General features: G+C 35.5%; 3 protein-coding genes and 1 long non-coding RNA gene across 11 annotated transcripts; 3 read left to right on the forward strand and 1 right to left on the reverse strand.

Annotated features, from left to right (window-relative positions):
* Window positions 1-6,796: 6,796 nt before the first annotated feature.
* Window positions 6,797-12,895, reverse strand: LOC131014959 (uncharacterized). Of its 5 annotated transcripts, none has more exons than XR_009098385.1 (5): window positions 12,277-12,886; window positions 12,130-12,200; window positions 11,304-11,387; window positions 7,709-7,755; window positions 6,797-7,323 (listed from the first exon to the last, which is right to left on the reverse strand). It is a non-coding gene; the product is annotated as an uncharacterized LOC131014959 (long non-coding RNA). The 5 variants fall into 5 exon arrangements; XR_009098383.1 differs by having other exon boundaries at window positions 11,304-11,679; XR_009098384.1 differs by lacking the exon at window positions 7,709-7,755 and having other exon boundaries at window positions 12,277-12,885.
* LOC131014890 (ABC transporter G family member 14) lies at window positions 7,600-11,243 on the forward strand. Its single transcript, XM_057943034.1, has 5 exons — window positions 7,600-8,295; window positions 8,543-9,335; window positions 9,688-9,864; window positions 9,981-10,165; window positions 10,361-11,243. Exons 1-5 carry the CDS (start codon window positions 8,143-8,145, stop codon window positions 11,003-11,005), a joined length of 1,953 nt encoding a protein of 650 aa, XP_057799017.1. The 5' UTR covers window positions 7,600-8,142; the 3' UTR covers window positions 11,006-11,243.
* A 2,379-nt stretch (window positions 12,896-15,274) lies between the features above and the next one.
* On the forward strand, window positions 15,275-18,306 carry LOC131014946 (glycine-rich protein A3-like). Of its 3 annotated transcripts, none has more exons than XM_057943131.1 (3): window positions 15,275-15,569; window positions 17,028-17,314; window positions 17,774-18,306. In XM_057943131.1, exons 2-3 carry the CDS (start codon window positions 17,056-17,058, stop codon window positions 18,040-18,042), a joined length of 528 nt encoding a protein of 175 aa, XP_057799114.1. In that variant the 5' UTR covers window positions 15,275-15,569; window positions 17,028-17,055; the 3' UTR covers window positions 18,043-18,306. The 3 variants fall into 3 exon arrangements, with proteins under 3 accessions (XP_057799114.1, XP_057799113.1, XP_057799115.1); XM_057943130.1 differs by lacking the exon at window positions 15,275-15,569 and adding an exon at window positions 15,979-16,305; XM_057943132.1 differs by lacking the exon at window positions 15,275-15,569 and adding an exon at window positions 16,309-16,381.
* A 2,976-nt stretch (window positions 18,307-21,282) lies between these two features.
* LOC131014894 (ABC transporter E family member 2) lies at window positions 21,283-26,223 on the forward strand. 2 transcript variants are annotated; one of them, XM_057943040.1, is made up of 12 exons: window positions 21,283-21,441; window positions 21,570-21,697; window positions 22,415-22,500; window positions 22,592-22,689; window positions 22,762-22,879; window positions 22,969-23,058; window positions 23,717-24,021; window positions 24,100-24,295; window positions 24,378-24,563; window positions 24,652-24,921; window positions 25,373-25,618; window positions 25,698-26,223. In XM_057943040.1, the coding sequence occupies exons 2-12, from the start codon at window positions 21,592-21,594 to the stop codon at window positions 25,815-25,817; spliced, it is 1,821 nt and encodes a 606-aa protein (XP_057799023.1). In that variant the 5' UTR covers window positions 21,283-21,441; window positions 21,570-21,591; the 3' UTR covers window positions 25,818-26,223. The 2 variants fall into 2 exon arrangements, with proteins under 2 accessions (XP_057799023.1, XP_057799024.1); XM_057943041.1 differs by having other exon boundaries at window positions 21,323-21,441; window positions 21,577-21,697.
* Window positions 26,224-26,913: the final 690 nt, after the last annotated feature.

Here is a 26,913-nt window from a genome sequence, read left to right on the forward strand (position 1 = left end):
AAATGTGCTACTAAAAAATTAAACTCTTCAATTTACTTTTATTTTTTATTTTTTAAAGAAAATCGATAATGGTTCTCTAATTACTGATTTCCCAATGAGTAATTTTGAAGCTTAAAAATTCGATTTTTAAGATATACTATATATTAGTTATTTATCTACAAATTTATATTAATATTAAGTTGACCTTTAAAAAAATATTTTTAAGCTAAAGATTTCTAAAATGAACAAATATAAGTTTCATCATTGTAATTGCATTAAACTGATATAATAAAAATATAAATAGTAAAATATAAAAAATACTGATCTATAGTAAAAACATAAAAAATAAAATAAAAAAATATGTAAAAAGGAATGAAAGAACCGTGAATTTTAAAAAATGAGAAATGAGAGAGGAGATGATAGAGGAGAGAAGAGAGAAAAAAATAATTTGGTGACTTTAAACTATAATAACTAATTGGTTTTAAATTTATTTTTTATAATTTTTACATCAAATTAAAGATATCGTCATTATCTTTAATTTAACATCCATATTGAATATTTTTTTATAAATTAAAGTTGATGAATTTAAAAGAAAATCAAATTGAATAAATATATTTGAATAGTGTTTTCTAAGTAATTAATATATTTTGTTGAATTAGTGTGAACGTGTGAAATGAGTTAGTGGTGTTAATAATTTTTTTTTAACTTTCATATTAAAAGTATTATCAAAATTGTCATTCAAATCAATTTCAAATTGATTTGAAATCAATTTCTAATTGAAAACTGCTGTTTTAATATAGTATAGATTATTATACAAAATGATGTGATATAGGAAAATCTCGTTGCGGGCATGAGGAGTGATCGATCCATCCCGATTAGTCTTTTATATATATATAAAAACAAATAAAATCTTTATATTTTTATAATAATAGTGAAATGCAAATATTTAATTATTGTTATTGGAACATGTTATGATATGTGAGAATTTGATACAACTTTAATCTTTTCTATTACAATGCGTAACACGTTTTTGTACAATTTGATATATTTATTGAAGTTGTGGGAACTTACAATCGCTATTTTTAGTGCACACTGAATAAAATTACGTTTATATGCAATGGTCTACAAATTATACGAAATCGATAAATTACACCTGAAAAACTATGGATCTTTAGAGAAATCACTGAATTTCAAACTTGAGAGCTTTTAACTAAGGGTGGACTGGTGGAGTGCCTTTTTTTATTATTATTTATTTAGATTTTTTTTCAATTTTTAGGGACCTCTTGAATAAGTAGCTAGGCTTGAGATAGTCAACTAAATAGCTTAGCTAAACAACATCTAAGTTGAGGTGGTCACTCTCTAATCAAAACACTAATTATGAAGCATTATTATTATTTTTTTAATTACGAGACATATCTACTATAACTATTAACTAAATAAGCATCTCGAAAGCAGGCAAGACCTCAACAACATACAAAAATGGAAAAATTATTCACACGTAGACGAAATTACTATTTACATAAAAATGAGAAAATCACCCGTATGCAGACAAAATTGAACCTGATGTCTCAATTTTGTCACTTGAGCTAGACCTTATTAGCGAAAGTATTATGTTGTTAATTTGTCTCGAAGAAGGAGCTCTCAGTCAATGTGAACAACAATAATCAATAACTTTAGTAATTGATCATGTCGCACCTCTCATTAATCTATAATGATTCGAATCTTTGAATGTTAGACTTACCGTAGCTCTCAACAATAGTCCATAGATTAGTTTTTGACTTTTCAGAGACTAATTAGTTTTTGACTTTTCAGAGACTAAATTATCATTTGATTATTATATAAAATTTTTAAATATAATTAAAAAAAATACTATAATTTAAGATAAATATATTTGAGTTTAATATAAAAATAATAAAGGATAATTCATATTAATAAAAAATAATATTGTGAAAGAAGAAAACAATATAAATTAAAAGATAATTAAAAAAATATATTTATTAAAAAAAAAAGAGGAGAGAGGAGAGAGAATTTTCTTAAGTTTTAATCTTTAAATAAATATATTTTTTATATTTTAAATCCAATATTTACATAACATATATCAAATTAAAGCTATTGTCATGATCTTTAATTTGATATGCATATAAAATAGGGTTAATTATGCCAAAAATCATGAACTTTGGGCCCATTTCCAAATTTTCCATGAACTTTGTTTTTTATCAAATTTTCCCTGAACTTAAATGCCTGAACAATTTTTCCACGGTTTTTACCTCCGGTGAAGGTCCGATCTTAGCTGGCGCCTACGTGGCAATACTGAGCTAACATGGCGCCTACGTGGTAATAACCGAGCAGATGTGGCGCCTACTTGAAAAAAAAAAAACAAAAACAAAAAATCAATTATTTTACCGAACAGATGTACCGTTGCCTTCCTCCGGCGAAGCAGCGCCGAGGACCACCACCTCCGCCAAGGCAGAGACCTCGTTCGATCGGCGACGCCTTCGCCTGACTCTCTTACCTCTACAATGAGGTGACAGCCATTGCTCTTCCCTCCATTTTACCGCCGACCGTCGTCATCTTCTTTGTCTAGAAAAAATTCTCCTCCCAAAATCGATCGCCTTCCCTCACCACCATCACCAAAGGCCTAATCAGTGCAGATGGAATCCACGCGCAGACCAACTCCGTCCACCGCCCACCGCGCGCAAACCCAAATCGACGCGCAGACCAACGGAATCAGTGCAGATGGAATCCACGCGCAGACCAACTCCGTCCACCGCCCATCGCGCGCAGACCCAAATCGACGCGCGGACCAACTCCGTCCACCGCCTTCCCCCACCACCATCACCAGATCTGCCGCCCCCTCTCTCTCCACCGCCCACCGCCTCCCCCCACCACCATCACCAGATCTGTCGCCCCCTCTTTCTCCACCGCCCACCGCCTTCCCCCACCAGATCTGCCACCATCACCAGATCTGCCGCCCCTCTCTCTAATCGAAGCAAAAAGGGCTACCCCCAGTCCTCTCAACTCTGGAAAAATTGCCGCCCTGGTTTGACATCTTCCTTGGCTGGAATCGCCGTTTGTCCTCTCAGTGTCGTCGGAGGAAGGCTCCTCAGATCCGCCGCCTCTCAGGTTTGGGCTCAAAACGACGTCGTTTTACCCCTACTAAACGACGTCGTTTTGATTTTCGTCCGGCGGTGCCACGCCATATTTCAGGCTACTTAGAAATGCCATGTCAGCACTCAATTTGGGGATTTTTGAAAATCATGGAAAAATTGTTCAGGCATTTAAGTTCAGGGAAAATTTGATAAAAAAACAAAGTTCATGGAAAATTTGGAAATGGGCCCAAAGTTCATGATTTTTGGCGTAATTAACCCTATAAAATATTTTATAATTAGTCGAATTTAACAATTTTAAAAAAGAAATAAAATCAAAAAATAAGAAGTTAAAGAAAAAGAAAAAAAGATGCATAGCTTATAAATAAACTTTCAATTTTATTCTAACTACAAAATTGCCAATCAATTTTGAAATTGATTTAAAATCAATTTGAGATTGAAAACTCCCTTTTTAATATAGTATAGATGAGATCATCTATGATCTATCCAATTTTCTATATCCCAGTTTTAATTTTTTAATTTTTATTTACTTATTTATTTTAATTTATTGTATTTTAATATAATTTTAAGATAATTAATTAGATTCACTCATCCAATTAGAATTTATAATTATTTTTTATACTCATTTAAATTAATAATTGATTATTATATTCAATTAATTCAAAATTAGAATAGTATGATCCTTAACTCAAAGTTAGGATAGTATGATTTTTTAAAATATCAATTTTTAATCATAAATATTAATTAGAATTAATTATATAATAATCGTTCTTTTTTTTTATTATTGCATTGTTAACGACTTCTTGGTGTTATATTTAGTTTGTTGTCTAAAAATAGAAATCTCATGTACAAATAAACCATTCACTTCACCTAAAACACACACACTCTCTACATTTAATGAAGGGGTAATTGCCCCTAAATACATTATATTTTCCCATTTTCTGGAATTGCATATCACCTTTAAAATCTGCCTCATAATACATAACATTTCTTTTTCTTCCGGAATTGCACGTGGTCAGCAAACCACCAATCGGAAAAATGACGTGGATGCCGGAAACGCCACATATACATGCCGAAAAAAAATTAATTGATGTGGCAGCCATGTAGGATTTTTTAATTTTTTTTTAGCTATTAAATTCGAATTTCCAGAATATAGAATTAAGACATTAATTTCTCAAATCCCCATTTTTCCCCTAAATCCCCTAGTTTTACAATTTCCCCATTCGCAACAAATTGTTGAATGGACGGATCTTTATCGGCTTGCGCCGAACTCGATAGTTGGCCTCCTGACATCGCTGATCGCAACCTTCCCTCACTAGATCCCACGAAAACAGCAATTTTCCATCACCCCTGCAGTTCTACCATAATCAACAACACGACAACAATAAATGCATTTAAACCAGCCAAAAAAGGATTATATCAACTAAGTTTTCAGCACAGTAGGCCCTGGATAAAGAAAGCAACCCACGCCAAATGCATAATGAATAATTCAAATTGTCGGCTTGTTCGCTTTAATTGAGTTTGTGGAATCTATGCAAATTAGCAGTTGATGTTAGAGGAAAAATTGCAATCTAAGTTAAATCAACGGCGACACGTTCGTCTCCCTGCCTGGTTCGTCCTATGCGCCAGAGCCTTGGTCGCCGGTTCGTGTTGGTGTAATCGCTAGAGCAAGTGTAATCGCCGGAGCTGGAGCCTTTCTTGGTGTTGGTGTAATCGTTGGAGTTAGGGCAATGTGGAGCAGATCGCTGGACGCTATGGCAATTGTAAAAAGTGGGAAATTGTAAAACTAGGGAATTTGGGAGAAAATTGTAGATTTGAGAAATTAATGCCATAATTCTATATTCAGGAAATTTGAATTTAATAGGAAAAAAAATCCTACATGATTGTCACATCAATTAATTTTTTTTCGGCGTTATATGTGGCGTTTCCGGCATCCACGTCATTTTTCCGGTTGGTGGTTGACTGACCATGTGCAATTCCAGAAGAAAAAGAAAGGTTATGTATTATGAGGCGGATTTTAAAGATGATGTGCAATTCCAGAAAATGAGGAAGTGTAATGTATATTTAGGGGCAATTATTCCTTTAATGAAATTCAAATCTAAATTGTCAATTTTTATTCTTGATTTCTTCCCGGTTTACAAATTTTGTTGTTGAAATTAAAACATGACTCGATAATTTTTATATCTCTCCGTCCTAATTTAATAGGCCACATTTTCTTATCTCATTTCAATATAGTAATATGATCGCTTCTTAAAATAAAATATCAAGTCTCAACTCATTATTTACACTAAATGTCATTGTGACCCACAAATAATTATCTATTTTTTCATTTAAAAAAACATCTTCATTCTCCCTCATACCTTTTTGACAAATATATCCACAAAAGTTGCTTTTCCTCTTTATATTTTATTATAAATTATTGATTTTATTACAAATATTACCATATGGCCTATTATATAAATTGGATGAACATGGCTGGACATTAGTGACGTTCATGCAATATACTCAGATAGTGAGCGACGCGTATCAATCTTCTATATAGAATGAGATCAGGTAGAAACTTTTATCCCATATTATAATAACCCTCTTTTTATGAGAATAATAAATTATATAAAAATCAATGCTCCGGTGAACTGCTTAAATCTTAATTACCATAATTAGGGGATTAACTAAACCAGTGGCGGCCACGTGGGGACTTGGGGTTGGGGGTTGGAGCCTCTCCCAAATTTTGAGTTTTTTTTTTTTTATATCTATTATAAAAGAACTTTGCCTTATAAAAGTCGATTTACTTATTATATCCCCTGATATATATTTAATTTAATGTTAATTGTGTTATTTGAAATTATATAATCTACGAAAATGTTATTCGTTATTATTATTGTGCTTTTCTTTTAATAAAAAATGCCTAAAATGTACGAAATGCCGCAAAAAAAATTATAGTACGTGTATTGAAACTATATAATTCATGAAAATGTTGTTCGTTATTATTACTATTATACTTGTCTTTTAATAAAAAAAATATCTACAATATATGAAATGCCCAAAAAAAAATCGAGCCCAAATTCAGCCTCCTCAACTAAATTCCTGGCTCCGCCATCTTAACTTAAAATCAATAATCCTAATTATTGATTAATAAGGGTCTACGTGCATGGCCCATGCCTGATAAAACCTCAGTGGTCTCTGCAAAAAGTATACTTAAAATTGTGTGCTGGAATTGAAATCCCATTGATGGCTTCCCTCTTTAATCATTCTTCCTTCATGCAGTCCAAAGATGAAGAAATTTTTTTAAAGCGAGAATACTAATGGGGGGCAAATTAAAGGACTTTATGTTTATAGCATCTAACTTCATCCCTATTAATTTCTTTATTTTTCACCTTTTCCTTAATGAAATTTATCACATGCAATCATGCAGTGTCAGATCTTATTTTCGGCGATACGAATGTTGAATATTAAAGTCTAGATTTTTTTTTTGAAATTTCTTAAAAGGAAAGAATGAAATAAAGAAGATGGAATATAAGAATCATTTTGGCTTTACAAAGAAAAGAACCATTAGTGTCAACTTTTAAATTAATTAATCTTGCCGTAGACTTGTTTTTGGCTGTCATTAAATTTAGATGCCCCTTTTTTTCTTTCTTTGTTTTCCTACTTTATGTGGATTGTTGTTTATTACTCTGTAGGTCGGAAAGGGCATCGATGCTCCCACTCAACCCATGGATATTCTATGTTTTATCAACTTATCACCATTTTTTCATTTTCTTTAAAAAAAAATCATACTATAATATATAGACGTATGTTCTTTGCTGCTACAGAAGCATAGAGTTACATCAACAGATGCTTTCAAAGTTTCAAACTTAGAAAATCAGAATTTTGAGAAATATTTCTGGATTCTCTCCTGAAAAATGTACTTACATTTTAGAGCACGTGTGTTTGTGTGCGTGCGTGTTGATAAGACTACATTACATCCAATCAAAGCAAAAGCTCATAAACAATGAAACGAAACATTAAATAGAAGATGTAGATTGTGAAACATTCTTCAACTCTTGTTTTCAGTGATCATGTAATGAATCATAGTAATTTGTATAGAACTTGAATCAATCTGCAGATTATTATTACAGCAAATATTCAATGTAGAGTTGTAGCAGAATCCAGAAAGAGCTCATGTCCGCTTCCGACAAGGAAAATGTAACTTTTTTTGGGCATGAGATCCATTCCTCCATATGCAGAGATTTTCCATCAGCTAAGTGGAAAAAGAAACAATATATTACCGTATAAAAACAAAATAGAGAAATGGTGCAGGACAAGAACTGACATGCATATAATGTAAGAATCCATTTGTAGGAAACCATAAACAAATCAAAAACTAATCAAGATATATGGTTAAAGTGAAAGGTGGGAAGCACTACAATTGTCTACCAAAGAAAAAAGAAGACGTCGAGTCTTCATGTTTACACGATCCACCAAAAATATAATAACAGAAATTGCTTAAAGTAGCACGTTGTCTAAGGTCTTGCACTCTTGAATCCTAGATATATATAGGCAAATTTTCCTCCAAATTTTGTCACAGTCATTATATGGACAAATAATAAGAACAAAGTGTATTTCCACGAAGCAGAAAATGATACCGTTGGGGTGTGTGTCTCTCGTTTCCCACTAAAAACATGCAGGCTAGCTGCATGAGGAAGCAAGGAGAATTAGTGATAAGAGAGGGAGAATTCTATAAGAAGAAAAAAGAATAAGATGATGAGAGAGAGAGAGAGGTTATGGGATGCTATAGTGATAAGAAAGATACAGTAAGCCAGAGGAGATTAACATAAATAACTGATTTAGACAAGTGTAAAAGTTCAATAAGAAAAAGAGGTGGGATCCCACCAAAGAGGCAAGGCCTACATCACCAACACTTTAATTCATGAGAGATCCTTGTTCCAAGACTTTGCTTATATATTCGTATCAACCGCTTCATTTGCAACCATAAGTTAAAAAGAAGCACTTTAGAGTCTCCCTTCTCCCCCAGCATACCACGCCACTATTTCAGCTTCAGCATCACTTAGATTTTGCCATGCCCCTCTGTTCCGTTGCTCCAAAACCGGAAACCGATGGCACTCAGCTTGCCACAGGTCTGCGAACCAGGCCGGAAGTTGGTGATACAGTTTATCCATCTTTCCCTTCGCAGCCCTTTCTTCAAGGGGTTTCACACCCCATCACTATAAAGGTGATCTCTCTCTCTCTCTCTATGCACACACAAATCTCTCACATAGTAGGATACAAGCTAGCACGAACATGTTCAAAGATGCATTGGATTATGGAACTTCAAATATGATTTATAAGGCCACATGATCACAATAAAAGACTAGACAAGATGAAGATTATGATTACGAAAATCATCTCTACAATAGAGAACAAATAGTTCATTTGCAAATATGAATGCAGTCCTAATGATGTTCTCGTGTATGTTTCAGTTTGAAGAGGTTGTTTGCAAGGTAAATTTTGAAAGAAAAGGAACTTGTTGTGGTGGAACATCAAGCTCCAAAGAGAAGACGATACTCAATGGGGTGACAGGCATGGTTTCTCCAGGAGAGATACTGGCTATGCTTGGTCCATCGGGCAGTGGAAAAACCACCCTCCTCACAGCCCTCGGAGGCCGCCTCTCTGGGAGATTATCAGGAAAGATCACGTACAATGGTCAGCCATTCTCAGGTTCTATCAAACGACGAACTGGATTCGTTGCACAGGATGATGTTTTATATCCACATCTCACTGTTTTTGAAACTCTTTTTTTCACTGCGCTACTAAGACTTCCCAAAAGCTTGACCAAGGAAGAGATAGTACAGCACGTGGAACATGTTATCGTGGAACTGGGTTTAACTAAGTGCCGGAACAGTATGATAGGAGGGCCACTGTTCAGAGGAATATCAGGAGGTGAGAAGAAGAGGGTGAGCATAGGTCAAGAAATGCTAATCAACCCGAGTCTAATTTTATTAGATGAGCCCACATCAGGTCTTGACTCAACCACAGCTCTACGGATCTTGAACACGGTAAAAGGGCTAGCTAGTGGAGGTCGAACAGTAATAACCACCATTCATCAGCCTTCTAGCCGGCTCTACCATATGTTTGACAAGGTAGTCTTGCTCTCCGAAGGCTGCCCAATCTACTACGGTCTAGCATCAACTGCCATGGAATATTTCTCTTCCATTGGCTTTTCAACATCCATCACTATCAATCCTGCTGATCTTTTGCTCGATCTTGCCAATGGTAATCACAAGTTTTTACTTTCTTTAAGCCACCCTAATTTCTGGCTATTTGGCAGTCAAGAAGCTTATTAAAACTTATCTTATGTCCTTTCTCAGACAAAAGATAAATATTTTTTAGAGCACTTGTGCTGGTTATCATTGAAATTTTGATGGAGTTTACATGGACCCACCCTTATAATGTTATAAGGATCACTTAGAGCTAATCTAAATCCATTACCGCACGATGGATCTTGACACCTGCTAACAAGGGCATTTTTCTTACTGTAGGCACAAAGTAATCATTTGAAACTATTAACAAGATGAACTGTTTGTTTATGTCAAATGATAATTAGTGACATTTATATGAACTCCAGGGATTGGGCCTGATTTCCAGCATGCTGCTGAGCACAGTAACTGCACCCAACAAGACCCAACATCTGTGAGAGAACTTCTCATCTCTGCCTATGACAAGAACATTTCTACAAGGCTGAAAACTGAGCTTTTCAGTTCAGATGTCAGTAGCTACAATAACACAAAGGAAACCTCCATAAGTAAGTCTTCGAAGTCTCTTCCCTATTGCTAATGCAACTTTTAACTTTACCAATCTAGAGTCAGAAAACAATCTGCTGCTGATCAAAAACGTATTACAATTTTCCATATGGTGCAGGGAATGTGAAATCACAGAAATGGTGCACAACTTGGTGGCATCAGTTTAAGATCTTGCTCTTACGGGGACTACGGGAGCGAAGGTTTGAAGCCTTCAACAAGTTAAGAATCTTCCAGGTCCTAAGTGTGGCAGTACTCGGCGGACTCCTATGGTGGCGCACCCCATCATCTCATATTGATGACCGTGTAAGCCTTTTTTCCCAGAATCAATGTTAATCATAGCAAAGACATGTCCTATTAAATCTGCCAAATGTTTGCATTGTATTTCATCAGGGGTCCTAAGTCACTACATGAATTGTACTACAACAAATAAGTTAAGCTTGTGTTAATTCTACGTACATTGACTGACATCCTTAATGAAGAGTTATTTCCAATGTGCAGACTGCAATGCTGTTCTTTTTCTCAGTGTTCTGGGGCTTCTACCCACTTTACAACGCTGTTTTCACTTTCCCCCAAGAAAGAAGAATGCTAATCAAGGAAAGGTCATCTGGAATGTACCGCCTATCCTCCTACTTTCTAGCCAGAACAGTGGGAGATCTTCCTCTGGAGCTAGCACTACCAACAGCATTTACGTTTATCTTTTATTGGATGGGTGGCCTGAAGCCGGACCCAGTTACCTTTATCCTCTCTCTGCTGGTTGTCCTCTTCAGTGTCCTTGTGTCTCAAGGTCTTGGCTTGGCATTTGGTGCCATACTAATGGACGTCAAACAAGCAGCAACTTTAGCCTCAGTAACAACAATGGCATTCCTTATTGCTGGAGGATACTATGTTAGACATATCCCACCCTTCATAGCATGGTTAAAATATCTCAGCTACAGCTACTACTGTTACAAACTTCTTCTTGGGATTCAGTACAATGAGAACGACTACTATGAGTGTTCAAAGGGAGTTTACTGCCGAGTTGGAGATTATCCTGCCATTGAAGCAGTAGGTTTCAACCATTTGTGGTTGGATGCCGCCATCATGATGCTGATGCTGGTGGGCTATCGGTTTCTTGCATACCTAGCCCTACAACGGGTGCAATGAAGGATGCCTAATTAGCGGACCCTTTCACGGGAGAAACAAGTTTTTCTAATTATTCAACCGAGCAATAATGTTAGTTTAGGTCAATACCCATTGCCAGGTTTTTGATCATAGATATTTACATATTTAATATAATACTACTCACTCTCTGGCAGTGGTTTATATAAATCTGATCCAGCAAAACTCATAGTCTCTTGTTCTACAAATTTTAAACATCAATGACAGAGACATCACAAGAAAAGATACCGTACATATTTAGAAGCATTCAGCAATAAAAGAAGATGTAACAAGTGAAACTAACCTTATACCAACCAGCATTTTGCCAATAGGAAATGGATCTATGTGGGGCATGTGAATCTGCTAATTGCTTTAGATTTACAACTTCCTGCAAATACATTATCCACAAAAGGAAAGCACCTCTTAGGAAACTGAATAATCCACGATGTAAGTGATAGTGAACCCCAGCAAAGGTAATTCATGCCTATCTTTACATCAGTCCACTATTTTTTCTTTTTCCATTATTTCAATTACTCATAATTTTACTCAATTACGGTATTCTTCTGATTAAATCTCCTCAACTGTATAAAGACACAACTAAATATAAGAGCAGACCCTACCTATATAAAAACTTTTGCAGAAAAAAGATGAGCATTCACTGAAAGACTGTGCTATATATCCTACACTATATGTCCAAGAAACATATGAGCATAAATTTTGAAGAAACAATCCAAACAACAATGGCTCATCAAGTATACTTAATTACTGAAGACCTAAAAACCAACACATACAACTGGCATCATAAATGTCTCAGTAACCCAATTTCACAACAGAACAAAACAAAGAACAAATCAGAATTCGACAACAACGAAGCTTGGTGTTATGAAAAAAGGAGAGGTCAGAGATCATGACAGATAACCAATTTTAACAGACTAATTCATGCTTAGATCAAACTAACTGTCTGACAACTTAATTAAAATAAAAGGAAAAGGGCCCCCTGTCTATCAGTGGATTCTTGAATGTAGCAAGTCCTTGTCATTTTCTACTTGATATAGTGCAGTGCCCACCATTCAGCACACACTTTTTTGCAATTTGCAAACAGTAGAAAGGGACAACCACATGTACAATACCGTCATTTTCATCGTCTGATGATAGACTGCGGTGATCCATTGACGCTGGCTGCATCTTTGCGAAGATGGACCTATTTCAAAAAGAAAAAAACAAAACAGTCAATTTTGAGGTGGCTGATTCAAAAAAGCAATATAAATACATCGCACCGATGGATTGGAATTGGACCGTTGATCATGGAATCAGCTCCCAACATCTCATTTCAATAGAAATCGCACACAGTGAAACATTGAAAGAAGTGAATAATGCCTCGAACACATCAAAATATACCATATATATCTCTCGTGCTAGGTTTTTCAGGGAGAAATAAATTATTTAACCGTATGCATTACAATTTGTGACAGAAGTGCGAGAGAATTCTTAGCTTAGAAATCAAACCATACTTGGAAAAAGTTGTTGGGATTAAGAACTGTTGTTGTCAAAATGGAGCGAGAAAACGTCAGCTGATTTGGCAACTCTGAATTTGAATCCGAATTGATGATTTCTTCGCGAATCATCACAAAAAAGGAAAATTTGATTCCAATTTACAAAGATTGATTTCATCTCCTGTGTGCTTCGCGCGCAAACCACTCATGCACGTGTAAGCATGTGTGTGAACACTCATTGCCATTGGAGCCCCGCTTCACGGGCAGTCCGACCCGGCCTGAAAAAATGATGGACTTGTGCTAAATTTGGGCTGGGCCAGCCCAGCCCGTTTCATGTCATAGCCTCAACTAATACATTGACCCGATAACTCGCTTGGCCTGTTCTTATTCGAGGACTTTGATACTTCTAATTGATACACATCTTCCAATGAAATTAAAGATATTAAGGGTCTCGAAGTATTCAAAAGTTTTAATTTATTTAAATAAATAAAAATATTAATTTTTATATATTAAAATTAATTTTAAAAAATAAGCATCTTTAAAAATATGTTGAATATTAATTGGGTACATAAAAAAGTTCGTATTGTAGTGATACAAAGCTTGAAGCTCATATATTTTTAAGAGAATCAAATATTTGAATACATGAATGAATTATTGTAGTGCCACCTCGTTGAAGGCACGAATTTTAATAAATGTGAGTGAAGTTGTTAATGAAGTAAAGATATCATTTTTTATTAAAAAAAAGATCTTATTTTGAATATGAGTGGAGTTGTGTGGATCCTATTATTATAAATAAAAGTGGTAATTTTTTTGTGGACGAATCGAAAAAAGAATTATGTCAAATTTTTTGCGGATGAAGAGAATATTTATTTACTATCCCACAAAAGATATTTGAAATTTGCATTAATTTCATCAAATTTTGAACAACATTAAATTGCACTTTTCCATTTTGGTCGTGCTCGTAGATATTAGCTATAAATGCACTGTGCACACAATAGACAGTACAAAGGTAATGCAACTTAAGTAACAAATGCTCGTTGAGATGAAATTGAGGTTTATTATAAAAGAAAAGAAAAAATAGCATGCAGCCTAAGGGCACAAAACTCGGAAGGAGATCGTAAAACTAAAGAAGACTAAACAAAAACATCAAATTAATACCTAATATCAGATAATCATCCATTTCATCCGACCAACGTCCATGAACAATATTATTAATTGCACGTATATTAAGACTATTGCAAAGGTCAACCACAAAATCCCTCGGCTTGTAACACATTTTATCCGCATTCCTGAGACGACTTTTTATGCTCCCTTCCGGAGCTGCATGCACAGGCTCCCTTCCCATGCCCTTTTCCCAAGGCATTTGGACGGCCACGTCCTCGCTTTGGCTCCGAGAACATCTGCATCCCCTAATTAACCTACTCATCTAACCGACTAATACGACTAGCAATATCCTCCGGAGCAGGAGTGGACTGCCTATCACCGGAGCAAACAGATTCATGCATATGACCCTTACCAGCACCAGTTGCACACGGTCCTTGACCCATCCTCTCGCACGAAAAATCAACCTCCTGCTGAATAGTCAGAGAAGTAACTTACTGAATCGCTAATCCTTCTGCCCCAGCCGCAGCAACTATTTGCACACTGGTCTCAGCCGCACAGCCCGCACCAAAATCAACACCTTGCTGCATCATGAGAATTTTTGAAGAAGAATTCCCCCGAAAATCATCAATCATCTCAGCCTTCACTACGGTACCTTGTTGCTCCATCAAAACTTTATCAGGATGTGCAGCACCGTGCTCATTCTCGATCTCTGGAATAATTTAAGAGACAGTTCAATACTAATAAAATGACTATTTCTGAAGTGAAATATAGCATGTTGAAAAATTCACTATATCCTTTATTGATTTAAAATTGTTGTACTTAATTTTCAAAATATAGTTTAAAATGCCCATTTTATTTAGGGGTGGAATTAAAAGTACCCACCCCCATAATATGTCTATGAAAAATATACTAGGGGGTGGTACTTTCCCCTATTAACACTTTTATTTATATATATTTCAAAAACTTGTCATCTGATCTACAACTTTACAAAAGAAAATTATACATTACCACCTTCCCGTGAAGAATTTTATTTAATTTTTGATAATACGATGGCACTAGTCTTGTACTTAGCACATGATGTTCACAAATTTCATTTACTTAGTATTCGAGAGTCGATACATAATAAAATGGTTAATATCGACATATATATAATATATTATATAGTCTTTACATGTAATTATATATATATATAAAATATTATTATAGAAAAGGTCTTTAATTATTGTGAGAATGAAGAATTATACTCGTACTTTCAATCATAAAGATCTACGATAATGCATCATCTGAATTTAAATCCTTTAAAGGGCAAAAATTTTATTTTTTTAATACATTAAATTTATCATTGAATATATTGACATTATACAAAATTGTATTATATTCATGTTCTCACGAAAAAAAATATAGTTTACACCATAATTAACCCCCTATTATTATACATTTAACTAGCTAGTAAGAGTAGGGCTAGGAAGTTCGGAATCGGGTATAGGGTACTCGATTACCCGACCCGAAAAAATCGGGTATCGGGTACCCTATACCCAAAAAATTAGGGTTCGGGATCGGGTTCGGGTATTTAAGGGTTAAAAAAATCGGGTTTCGGGTATACCCGAAAATGCCCGAATTTTATGTAGCTTAAATTAATTACTACTAATTAGCTTTGACTGGCCCAGCCCAACGGGCCCAGCCCAGCGGCCCCAGCCCTAATTTCAGTCCCAATCCCGCTCCCCTCTCCCCACGCCTCCCACAGTCCCATCCCACTCCCGCCTCCAGCCTACCATCCAGCGACCCAGAGGCGCGCCGGCGCCCCTCGCCCGCCCACCATCGCCCTCCCGCGCCTCCACTCGGCTGACGGCTCCCCCCTGTGCGACTGTCCCTCTTCGCGCCTCCAAGCTCCGAGCTCCGACAGCACAGCAACACTCCAGGCCTCCACCGGCCACCGCGCGTCAGCACGCCTCCGAGCTCCGACAGCACAACAGGTATGTCGCATGCTTCTTCTCTTCTTCTTCTTCTTCTTCTTCTTCTTCTTCTTCGTCTTTTGTTTTTTTTTTTACATATTTCTTGGTTTTGAGCACAAACAATTGAATTGATTTAGGGTAATTTAGGGTATCCGAATTCGAGTCGGGTATTCGGGTACCCGATTTTTTTTTCGGGATCGGGGTCGGGTATAGAGTTTCGAGTTTCGGTGTTATTCGGGTTCGGGTACCCGATTTTTTTGGATAGGCTACCCGAACCCGCCCGGATTCCCAGGCCTAAGTAAGAGTGACTTAAACATTTACTTGATATTTTATTTGGCCTACTTTTTTGTTAGAAAATTTTAATATAATAATCCAAAATATATAGATCAAGTCAAATAAAATAGGAGGAGGACTATTTCTCATACACCACAAAAATATTTGGACAAATCTTTATGTTTATTTTCAACTAGCATTAGCAACTAATGAAACTATGATAGGACAAAAATCTTATCCAGATGAGAATATTGAAATACAGAAAGTCAATAGAAAAGCAGACCAAATGCGGACGTGTCAGTGTCAAGAAATATCTATAGAAACACGTCATCAACGCGTCTAAGTAACGCGTAGAATCGAATTTAATTTACCCTCTAAATTAAAAGTTTGTTATCCTGTTGCTATAAACGTCCACAAATTTGTGCACATCCGTTCCTCTTCTCTCACATTCAACTCTACCGCACACTTTTTTCAGATTTTAAAGGTAATCTCTTACGTTCTCAATCTCTATTTAGCTTAATCATTTTTGTTGTAGGGTGAGTAAATGGATCGGAGCTGAGGTTATGATCAATCTGTGCAAATGTTGCGTTTGTTTTGTTTGGTTGATTTGGATGTTTATGATTCTTTGTTGTTTGAGATTTTGGTAGAAATTATTTAGACTTTTTTTTGGTAAATTTATTGAAATCAGTAGAGTAATTTGAATCCTTTTAAATTCAATAGAAACCGTTATCAGATTCATAAACTCAGCAGTTCTGCAGTGCATGTTGTTTCGTTCTTCGTGATCTAATACTAATATGTTTGATTTTGGTTTGTATAAAGGGAGTTTGTAAGTGATTGTTCTGTTCATTTGTTAATTGTTCCATTTCCTTTTCCTTCTTTCTTTCCTCGCCAAATTCAGATCGAAATATGATGAATGCGTTTTATTATACAGGGTTTGAGGGTAAGAGATCGATTTTAGTTGAGATGTTAGTTCCCTTGTTTTAGAAGCATTGCCCTGTGCCGTTTAGTTACATTCATGAGATATTTATATTAATCAAAAGAATTCGATATGCATCTCATAACCATTTATTCTAGTTTACTGTTTGAAATGATTTGATAGGGGAATTATGATCTATGTAATAATCTATATCTAGCTGAATGCTATTTGCTCAAATTGCTTACATATGCTCATCATCCCATCTCAATTTATGGTTTGTGGCCTTTCAGGTTATAGCATCGAGTAAGATTAGACAAAATGGGAGGTGGAAAGGACAAACATGATGAAACTGACAAAGGGCTATTCTCTCACGGGCATTATCCCCCACAGGGGTCGCACGGATACCCACCGGGGCAGTACCCACCAGCACCTGGAGGGTACCCTCCACAAGGAGGGTATCCTCCAGCGGGATATCCTCCACAGCAAGGCTATCCCCCTGCTGGCTACCCACCAGCTGGTGGCTATCCCCCGCAACATGGCTATCCTCCAGCGGGTTATCCTGGTCAACATCACTCAGGTGCTGCACCTCAATTTTTTTTTATCTTTATGCTTGTGGCTTGTGATATGATAAAAGGCATAGTGGTTTAGTATGTATTCTATTATGATGGTTTAGTTAGAGGGTAGCTTAAGTGCATCTTGATATGATAAATAGCTTTGTCCTTGTTGAGTGAAATCTATATGTTTGAAGACTATCAATTTGAATATAATATGCACATTTGAGATAGATAAATGGAGGTCAAAAGTATGCTTGTAGAATGACAATCTCTTCAGAATGCCAATTCAGCATCTATGTTATTCTCTAGCTTTGCTATGGAGTGTGATTGACAGGAGTATTAGTCCTTTATGCCATCTGGACGGCATTCAACCGTCCTTCATTACAAAACTTTGTGTTCTCCATATAAGTTCTGTGGCCCGTAGACATTCTATTTGTCGATACTCCATGGTTGCTTGCATCTCACTGAGGTTTCCCTTTCAGGCGGAGGATCCTCTATTGGAGGACTACTAGCAGGAGGTGCTGCTGCTGCTGCAGCCGCCTACGGTGCCTCCCATTTGGCACATGGAGCTCATGGATCTCACGGAATGCCTGGAGCTCACGGAGCTTATGGCGTTGGCCATGGCATGGGGGGTGGTCACTATGGTCATGGGAAGATGAAGCACGGCAAGTTCAAGCACGGGAAGCACGGGAAATTTGGTAAGCACGGAAAACACAAGGGGGGGAAAGGCATGTTTAAGAAGTGGAAGTAATCCCTCCCTCACATTATGACTATGATTTATATATAAAGCAGCTTGGTAATGCGTATGTAATTTCCTTTTATTTTCATTAACGTATAAACAAAAGCGAGTAATATGTTGGCAGGCATTGTGTTGCCAGTGCCTTTCTATAGATAATAGCTCGGCCTGATGGCTTTAGAGCTAGTGTTCCTATTTCTATGTATCCTGTTGTGGCTTAACCCTTCCCCTAACTTGTTGCTTCACTTTCTATTGATGAAAACCTTCTTGCTGATCTAATGTATTCATTTGTTAAAATTTAAAATTAACAATTATTTTAGGAATTGATTACCGTCGTGTATTTAATTGGCAGTATTAATTAATTCTTTATGTAATGATCAAAGGCAGAATTTTTCATGTTATGTGTTTTGTTGGTGGTAGTCTGTTTTTGTTTTCTTATCATTCAAAAATATTACAGTTATTGCAAGAACAAATTGGTATGTCCATGTCAGGAATAACAAAACGAATTTTATAAATCTGAATAGGCTTGGTTTTTTGGATGATCAAATTTTCTGTTAATTAACAAATTGCGTCGTTAAATCATTGGTTGTTTAAAAGTAAAACAATTCTAACGCGATATATATATATATATATATATTTTTTTTTCGATAATGGACAAGATGACTTGACACAAAAAGATGGTTGTTTTTGTGTGAGCCCATTGAGCTCAACTTGCAGTTTCGATAAACTCAAAACATATGAGGCTTAATTATCCTTCGCCTTATATGTTCACCAAGATTCCATACATGTGTTCCTAGAAAAAATTACAAATTATATTCAACTTTGGTATGAGTTTTCGAATTAATTCGAATTAAAAAAAAAATCTTACTTTTCACTGAATTGCAACAAATTTATAGCATCAACTTTGGTCAAACTTTCGGCCTTTTTACATCACTGGTACTATATACTGTCAATAATAATCAACTACTAAAATTAACTAATATGACTATTTTAAAAAATATATATGCTATCTTCAAATGTGGAGACAGTGCACTTTCTTTTATTCTATATTTTTATAGATTCAAACTCACACAAATACAATGATATACACTGAATACAAATCACGCGCTATCAAGAAAAATATTCCAACATTTGTTGGCATGAAACGGTTTAAATAATCATTCGATCTTTTATAATCTAGCGTTCAAGACTAATTACCAATTATTTATTGTCCTCAGATTTTAGTGGCAAGCACTTTCAGCTCTATAATCAATGGATTCTGCATACTTATTTGTTGTAATCATAATTTTGTTCAAAATATGAAATTTTAAAGATTGAAAATGCACAATAAATTATTATTTTATGAATAATAATATGAATCAAGGGTTATGATTATTACGTCGCAGCCTGAAGATAAGCTCAGTTGGAAATCATACTCGCATATTAATTAATTTGAATCGTTTGAGCAATAAGATTAAATAAAAGGTTTCTTAAGATCTCAAATACACGATATCTACAATTTCATGAACAACATCATGAATTACATCAACAACGAGGAATAGAATGTGTGAAATTTTCGAAAAATTCATATAGCAAAAAATTAGGGATTTGACTTATTTGTCATCAACTATTACATGACATATGATTTTATTTAAATAGTTGGTTTTTAGAGCGTCCACGATGGTTAGCCCTTTGGGGGCTCTATAGAATTGGGCTCCACCTTAGAGCATCTCCAACCCATTTCCTTGGTGCCGAATCAAGTTGGCATGAAATGAAGGGTGGCGGGCTAGCACAACGGCTTGGCTCGAGGGCGGCACGATTGCTGGTGCGCCGAGGCACGAAGGAGAAATGGACTTTTGCATGGCTTCCACGCACCCAAAAAAAAAGAAAATTATTTAAAATTCTGGAAGGACACGTTTGGCTGATTCAATTTATTGAGAAATGACAGTTGCAAAAGCAACAATTCCTTCAATTTTTATTTTTTTTAATATCTATATATACCCTCATTCTTTACATTTACATTCACATTTCTTCAATTCTTCTTTCATATTTTCTTCTTCTCTCTAGCAAAATGCTTTCATCTCTCATTTTGGTCCAATTTAGCCCTACAAAATTAGCGTAGTTTTTATTTTTATTATTTTATTTTAATTAATGGAATGTTAAATTTTTTTATTTTAATGAAATGTTGATTTTTAAATTAAAAGAGTGAAAATGAGATTTATTGAAAATGAAGATTTTAACGCCACTTATAGTGCCACTGCATTGAAGAAGGGTGGCGCTAAGGTGGGGACCACCAATTAGCGCCACCCCTAAGCACCAAGGGCTGGAAATGCTCTTAGAGCCACCTCCTTCACAATAGGGGCTCTATATATTTTATTTTTATTTTGCAAAAATAATGCATTTTTGGATTAAAAAAAATATCGATTTTTAAATCGAATATTTCATTCAAATTAAATTTATTGATTACAATAATTTTTTTTTTAAAATGAATGTTCTCCTCTTTCCTTTTTTTCTCGGAGAGTTCTCGAGCATTAAATGACTAGCCGCCTCAAAAAACATGCTCACAACATCGAATATTCTAATGTCGGAACCTTATGAATAGAAGAATTGGAAGAAGAAGTCATTTTTTTGAAGATATGTATAGTAGGGAGAAGATAATAGAATGAATTTGGTATGAGAAAATTGAATGAAATGAGTGGATATTTGTAGAGGGATTTTAATTTAAAAAAAGACTCTTTGAAATCAAACAACTAAGAAAAAAGGATCGACTGAAAATGGAAAAAGTTCATTTATATTTTTTCATAGCACAAGCTATGCACGCGCCTTACTCTTTAGCATTCGAGCCCGGCTCTACCATCAAACATAGCTTCGAGCCCCCTAGCGCGACATTGGGGAATGGCTCGCCTAGGGTCGGCTCGAGCATCTCAATCGAAAAGCTTAACTTCTATGTTTAAGATTATTATATCACACCCTATTTAATGATATATGCAAAAAATAATAATTAAAATTTATAAAAATATTAAAACATACCAAAGTTCTGTTATTAATTAATTAATAATTAATAAAATATACTATATCTTTACTAATAAAATATACCTATATAATATGCAACACATGCTTAATAACGAAGAATAGAATATTTGAAGTAAGATTTTTCGAACCACCGTCACAAGAGAAAAAATGGAGAAGCATTATTATTCTCTTTTAATATAATCTGCTTTACAGAAATTACAGCGAAAATTAGTAGGCAATTAAAAGTGATTTCCTTTAAAAAAAATACTAGTAATAAACAGTGATTTAGTCGAAAAATAGAAAACAGAAAATAGTAGTAATAAAAAAACCCTTCTTTATTCCCTCTTGGAACCCTAGCACCGTTTATCTTTCTTCTGCGTGTGTCTGCCATCCTCTCTCTCTCCCGAATCTCGCAGCCCGCAGGTGATGCCTTTACTTTTTTCTATGCCAATATACACACATATACGTATCTGTAGATGTCGTTTATTCAACTGAATTGAACTAGGGTTACGGTTTTTCTTGACTTTGATTTGAAGTTTAAATCTTGTCAGAGACCAGTTTGAATAGAGAGAGATGTCGGATCAGAAACTGACGCGTATCGCTATAGTGAGCTCCGACAAGTGCAAGCCTAAGAAATGTCGTCAGGAGTGCAAAAAGAGTTGCCCTGTTGTCAAAACAGGTAAAATCCCCCTAATTTCTGGGCACCTTTTATCTTCTTTTACATAATTATATGGCCCTGATTTTATTTTTTTAGTTTTATTTTGTAAAGCTGTGATCTGAATTGGGATTTATGGTCATATGGTTATTTTTCTAGCGATGGATGCTGAATGAAGTAGCTGATTGTATTTGAGAATTTGGCATCTGAAGTATTAGTATTTTTTGGCCATAAGATTATGAGCCATGTTTGTTTGAGCAGAATAAAATTACTACTAATGTGCATAACAAAATAATAAAGTCTAAGATTGCAAGTGGTGTACTTTTTGCGTTCTTATGAGTGATGTAGGCATGTGATTGCCTTCAACCCAAATTCGTATATTACTGCTTATTATTCTAAGAAATGGGTAGCACTACTCAGTTCAATCAGTCATGTTATGCAAATTTAGTATGAATTAGTGTCGTGAGTTAATTCTTCGAGTGTGGCCTGACTTAGTTTTATCGTCAAACCAAATTGCATCATTTTGTGCTAATAATATCAGCAACAAACGTATTTCTTGTTCCTGCATGTATAGTCAAATATTTTTTTTTTCTTTAGCCTGTCAGGAATCTTGTTTGTCAAAGTTAGATATGTTGTATATAGATTTACTGATGATACCATCATATGGATTTTTTTTTTTATTTTATAGTATTCTGTTTTGGGATTTCACAACCTCTTATATGTACTGTTGTGTTCGTTCAGGTAAACTTTGCATAGAAGTGACTCCTGCATCCAAGATAGCTTTCATCTCAGAGGAGTTGTGTATTGGATGTGGTATTTGTGTGAAGGTTCGTCCAGTATGAGAGAAATGAAATACAAGTTTTCTTTGTTGAATTGGATGTAGAGTGGTGTCCTTACTTGTTCTGCATGCTCTTCCAGAAATGCCCATTTGAAGCAATTCAGATTATTAATCTACCAAAAGACTTGGACAAGGATACAACCCATCGTTATGGTCCTAACACCTTTAAATTGCATAGGTTGGTTCAAGTGCCATTTCATAAGCAACTTGCTTGTTTCTGTTGCTTTCTAACTTTTTGAACCTTTTCTAGGTTACCTGTACCAAGACCTGGGCAAGTTCTGGGCCTGGTGGGAACTAATGGCATTGGAAAATCTACTGCGCTTAAAGTTTTGGCTGGGAAGTTGAAACCTAACTTGGGACGCTTTAATGTAACTTTCTTTAGCTATTCAGCTACCTTTGAATTTTCGTTTGTAGATCAACATGTTGCTTGACATTTTCTCTATATGTTTCTTTGCAGAATCCTCCTGATTGGCAGGAAATTTTGACTTATTTTAGGGGATCTGAGCTGCAAAATTACTTCACCCGCATTCTTGAAGATAATTTAAAGGTGTTACCTCTATAAAAGATGTTGCTAGAATGCTTTCCTTTCATTCTTTCAATTGTTATACTTTTCAATGTTAGGATGTATATTTCATCTTGATTTCAGCTAAAGTTCTCTTGAGTAAGTGAACCAATAACTTGCATGGCATTGATATCCCATTGCTTCAAAACAACTGTTAAAAGAGCACTTTGCTGAGGATTCTTCTGATTGTTGGAAGTTTTTAGATCATGAAAACTTCTCTAGTTGAGTTCAACATCATATTCAAGTTGCCAGCCTGCATTTGATAGCATAAGATATCTCTAAATTCTTTTTGTTGGATGTTGTGTATATAATCAAAGATTTGCTCTAAAGGGAAATGCTTTTGTTATCATAATATGAAACCGTATATCAACCTACCGTTGTATTCTTAGCTTGTCTTAAATATTAAGTTTATTATCTTCATTTCTTGACATAATAATGATGATGGCATTTTTTGCCAAAAGTAACTAAGGTAGCAGGTGATATCATGATACTAATAAATGCAAATGCAATAATAGCTCGACTACCTGCAACTTAATTAATCTGTTCCACTCTCTCTTTTTGTCAATAATTCTTATTTTCCATGTCTTTAATTCTCTCTAGTTTATTAATCTGTCACATCTCTTTGTGATGCATTTATTCCCAGGCAATCATCAAGCCCCAGTACGTCGATCACATCCCTAAAGCTGTTCAAGGCAATGTTGGACAAGTTCTTTCTCAGAAGGATGAGAGAGATATGAAACAAGAACTTGCTGCTGACCTTGAGTTGATTCAGGTTATGGACCGTAATGTGGGAGATTTATCTGGTGGAGAGCTTCAGAGGTTTGCAATAGCTGTTGTTGCTGTACAGAATGCAGAGATCTATATGTTTGATGAGCCATCAAGTTATCTTGATGTTAAGCAAAGACTGAAAGCTGCCCAAGTTGTCAGATCCTTGCTTCGACCTAATAGGTCAGTGACGTCCTTCTTTTGATTGACTTTCTAAATATGATAATTTACATGGTTATGACTTATCATCTTTGTTTTCAGCTATGTGATTGTGGTAGAGCATGATCTTAGTGTGCTTGATTATTTGTCGGACTTCATATGCTGCCTTTATGGGAAACCTGGTGTATATGGGGTAGTTACTCTTCCATTCTCTGTGAGAGAAGGAATCAATATTTTCCTGGCTGGATTTGTACCAACTGAAAATCTTAGGTTTAGAGATGAATCTCTTACATTTAAGGTAAGCTTTTTTTGTTGCTGCTAACATGTAGTTTTTGGGTAACTGAGATGCCAATTGCCATAAAATGTACTTCTCCTTCTAGGTTGCAGAGACTCCACAAGAAAGTGCTGAGGAAATTGAGACATATGCAAGATACAAGTATCCAACCATGACTAAGACTCAGGGAAATTTCAGGCTCAAGGTCGTGGAGGGTGAATTCACTGATTCACAAATAATTGTGATGCTCGGTGAAAATGGGACAGGAAAGACTACCTTTATACGGATGCTGGTATATTTGTTGTATAGATTGTTTACTTTTAAAAAAACATGTTAATTTTGTTTGTTTATGCTTAAACTATTGCCCTTCCAAATGTTAGGCTGGCCTTTTGAAGCCCGATTCAGTAGAAGGATCTGATGTGGAAATTCCCGAGTTCAATGTCTCTTACAAGCCACAGAAAATTAGTCCTAAATTTCAGTCTACCGTGAGAATGCTGCTGCATTCAAAAATTCGCGATTCATACATGCATCCTCAGTTTGTATCAGATGTGATGAAGCCTCTTTTGATTGAACAATTGATGGATCAAGAGGTTGTGAATCTTTCTGGTGGAGAATTGCAAAGAGTTGCCCTCACTCTTTGTCTCGGAAAGGTAAGACCCTCTCCATATGATTGTTATCTATATTCTTGCTCTATATTACTTGAGACTTAAACTTGTTCATTATCATCATTTTATATGTTCTTTTTTCTTGGCGCCGGCTTTAGTTTCACTTAGGAACTTTACTTTCTCCCATTATTATTTTCCCGAATTGGGAAGAGTTCATTGTGCATTTGTGCATATGCTGTTATGTTGAATGAATAAATTTGCCTCTCCTGTTGCAGTTGGTGCTTTTAATCTCATAGCAATAATTTATCTTTAAAAAGATTTGGATTGTTTCTTAATGAATTTATTGCTACACGAATGTGTTCAATTAGAATTAGATAGAAATCAGTGATGCTAAAATGGTAATGCATATTCATAATTTGTTAGTTTTCCCTTTGGATATTCTGTGTATCCTTTTTGGTGCTTTGCTGCTCATTCATACTTCTTCTCTATTTTGCAGCCAGCTGATATATATTTAATAGATGAACCGAGTGCATATCTTGACTCGGAGCAGCGTATTGTTGCTTCAAAAGTCATAAAGAGATTTATACTTCACGCGAAGAAGACTGCATTTGTTGTCGAGCATGATTTCATCATGGCAACATACCTTGCAGATAGGGTGATTGTGTATGAGGGAAAGCCATCCATAGATTGTGTTGCCAATTCACCACAATCACTTTTAACTGGAATGAACCTGTTCTTATCTGTAAGCCACATCTATTTTTCAACTCTTCTTCCATAATGGTTAACCATTCATCCCTAGTGACCAATTTTTATATATGTAGCACCTGGATATCACGTTCAGAAGGGACCCCACAAATTTCCGGCCTAGAATCAACAAACTGGAGTCAACCAAGGACCGGGAGCAGAAGTCCGCTGGATCTTACTATTATTTGGATGACTAACTTGCAGCAAATATGCTCCCCCGGTCACCTCATTTACGAGCACCTGGATGTCAACGGAACGCTGCTGCCCCTGGGGTGTGCTGCGATTTTTTAACGATGAAAATGCTGCATCTTATGGTTCTCAGTGGCGATGTTTCAAGTTGATGAGGTCGGAGGTTGTTTTTGCAGTGACGTGATCGGAATGCTTGTTGGACAATGGTGCTGGTTGGCTCCCGTGCTAGCATTTTTTTGTTCTAAAGTTTGAGATGATGAGAGTTGTAACTGAGGATTTGCCTTTTCTTTCTTGGTTTTGAGCACACATCGACCAATATATTTGTACCCTATTTACTCATTTTTGTTTTATGAGCGACAAGTGTTGTTAATTCTGGTATTATTGGAGGATTAGAGAGAGAGAGTTTTATGTAAATTCCGTTGACCCAGTCGATCATTAGGTATACAAGTCACATAATGTTTGTTGCATACATCTAATGTTAGATGAGATTTAGGTTGTGGCCAAATCATGGGCTACTTCTTTTCTCTATATGTTGGTTTGACTTGAACATAACATTGAATTTTTTTGGCCACATGATCTAGCCGATGCAGAAATTTGTAGACAATTAATTAACCCGTAAAATAAGAAGAAATATTATACTCCAATTAGGGGTATTTACTATTCATGATTTAACAATATATATAATTTAGTATTTGTCTTCCATCGCAAGGATTTTGCAATCCTAATTTTTTTCTCAATAGAATATGAATCAAACAAGTTATCTCAAATTTAGGAATAATAAAGAGCTTCAGGGTATTTCAAATTTCAAACCCATTTTCATAAACAATGAATCAACTTGTACTATTTTTATCTATCTAGATTAATAACGCCCCTTACACTAAATATATTATCATTGAGCAAGACATGGGTGCAAATTGTTCGACCATGACAGTTTAGCAGTTAGTACTCATTTCGTTCCACTTATAATGACATACTTTCCTTTTTAGTTTGTCTTTTTATAACGAAACTATTCAAAAATTGTATGTGGTTCTACCCACTTTACATTCTTAACACCTCATTCTTAATCTCTGTGTTCATTTCTATATATCGTGCCATTATAAGTGA

The sequence above is a fragment of the Salvia miltiorrhiza genome, chromosome 3, assembly GCF_028751815.1.
Source record: "Salvia miltiorrhiza cultivar Shanhuang (shh) chromosome 3, IMPLAD_Smil_shh, whole genome shotgun sequence".
NCBI lineage: Eukaryota > Viridiplantae > Streptophyta > Magnoliopsida > Lamiales > Lamiaceae > Salvia > Salvia miltiorrhiza.

What these genes read in the sequence shown, in the direction of transcription:
- LOC131014946 (XM_057943131.1), top strand. Translation starts at nt 17,056, where the DNA reads ATGGGAGGTGGAAAGGACAAACATGATGAAACTGACAAAGGGCTATTC. An exon ending in TCCTGGTCAACATCACTCAG is followed by an intron (nt 17,315 to 17,773) that starts GTGCTGCACCTC and finishes TTTCCCTTTCAG; the next exon opens with GCGGAGGATCCTCTATTGGA.
- LOC131014894 (XM_057943040.1), top strand. Translation starts at nt 21,592, where the DNA reads ATGTCGGATCAGAAACTGACGCGTATCGCTATAGTGAGCTCCGACAAG. An exon ending in CTACCTTTATACGGATGCTG is followed by an intron (nt 24,564 to 24,651) that starts GTATATTTGTTG and finishes TCCAAATGTTAG; the next exon opens with GCTGGCCTTTTGAAGCCCGA. An exon ending in TCACTCTTTGTCTCGGAAAG is followed by an intron (nt 24,922 to 25,372) that starts GTAAGACCCTCT and finishes TCTATTTTGCAG; the next exon opens with CCAGCTGATATATATTTAAT.
- LOC131014890 (XM_057943034.1), top strand. Translation starts at nt 8,143, where the DNA reads ATGCCCCTCTGTTCCGTTGCTCCAAAACCGGAAACCGATGGCACTCAG. An exon ending in CACACCCCATCACTATAAAG is followed by an intron (nt 8,296 to 8,542) that starts GTGATCTCTCTC and finishes TGTATGTTTCAG; the next exon opens with TTTGAAGAGGTTGTTTGCAA. An exon ending in CATCTCATATTGATGACCGT is followed by an intron (nt 10,166 to 10,360) that starts GTAAGCCTTTTT and finishes TCCAATGTGCAG; the next exon opens with ACTGCAATGCTGTTCTTTTT.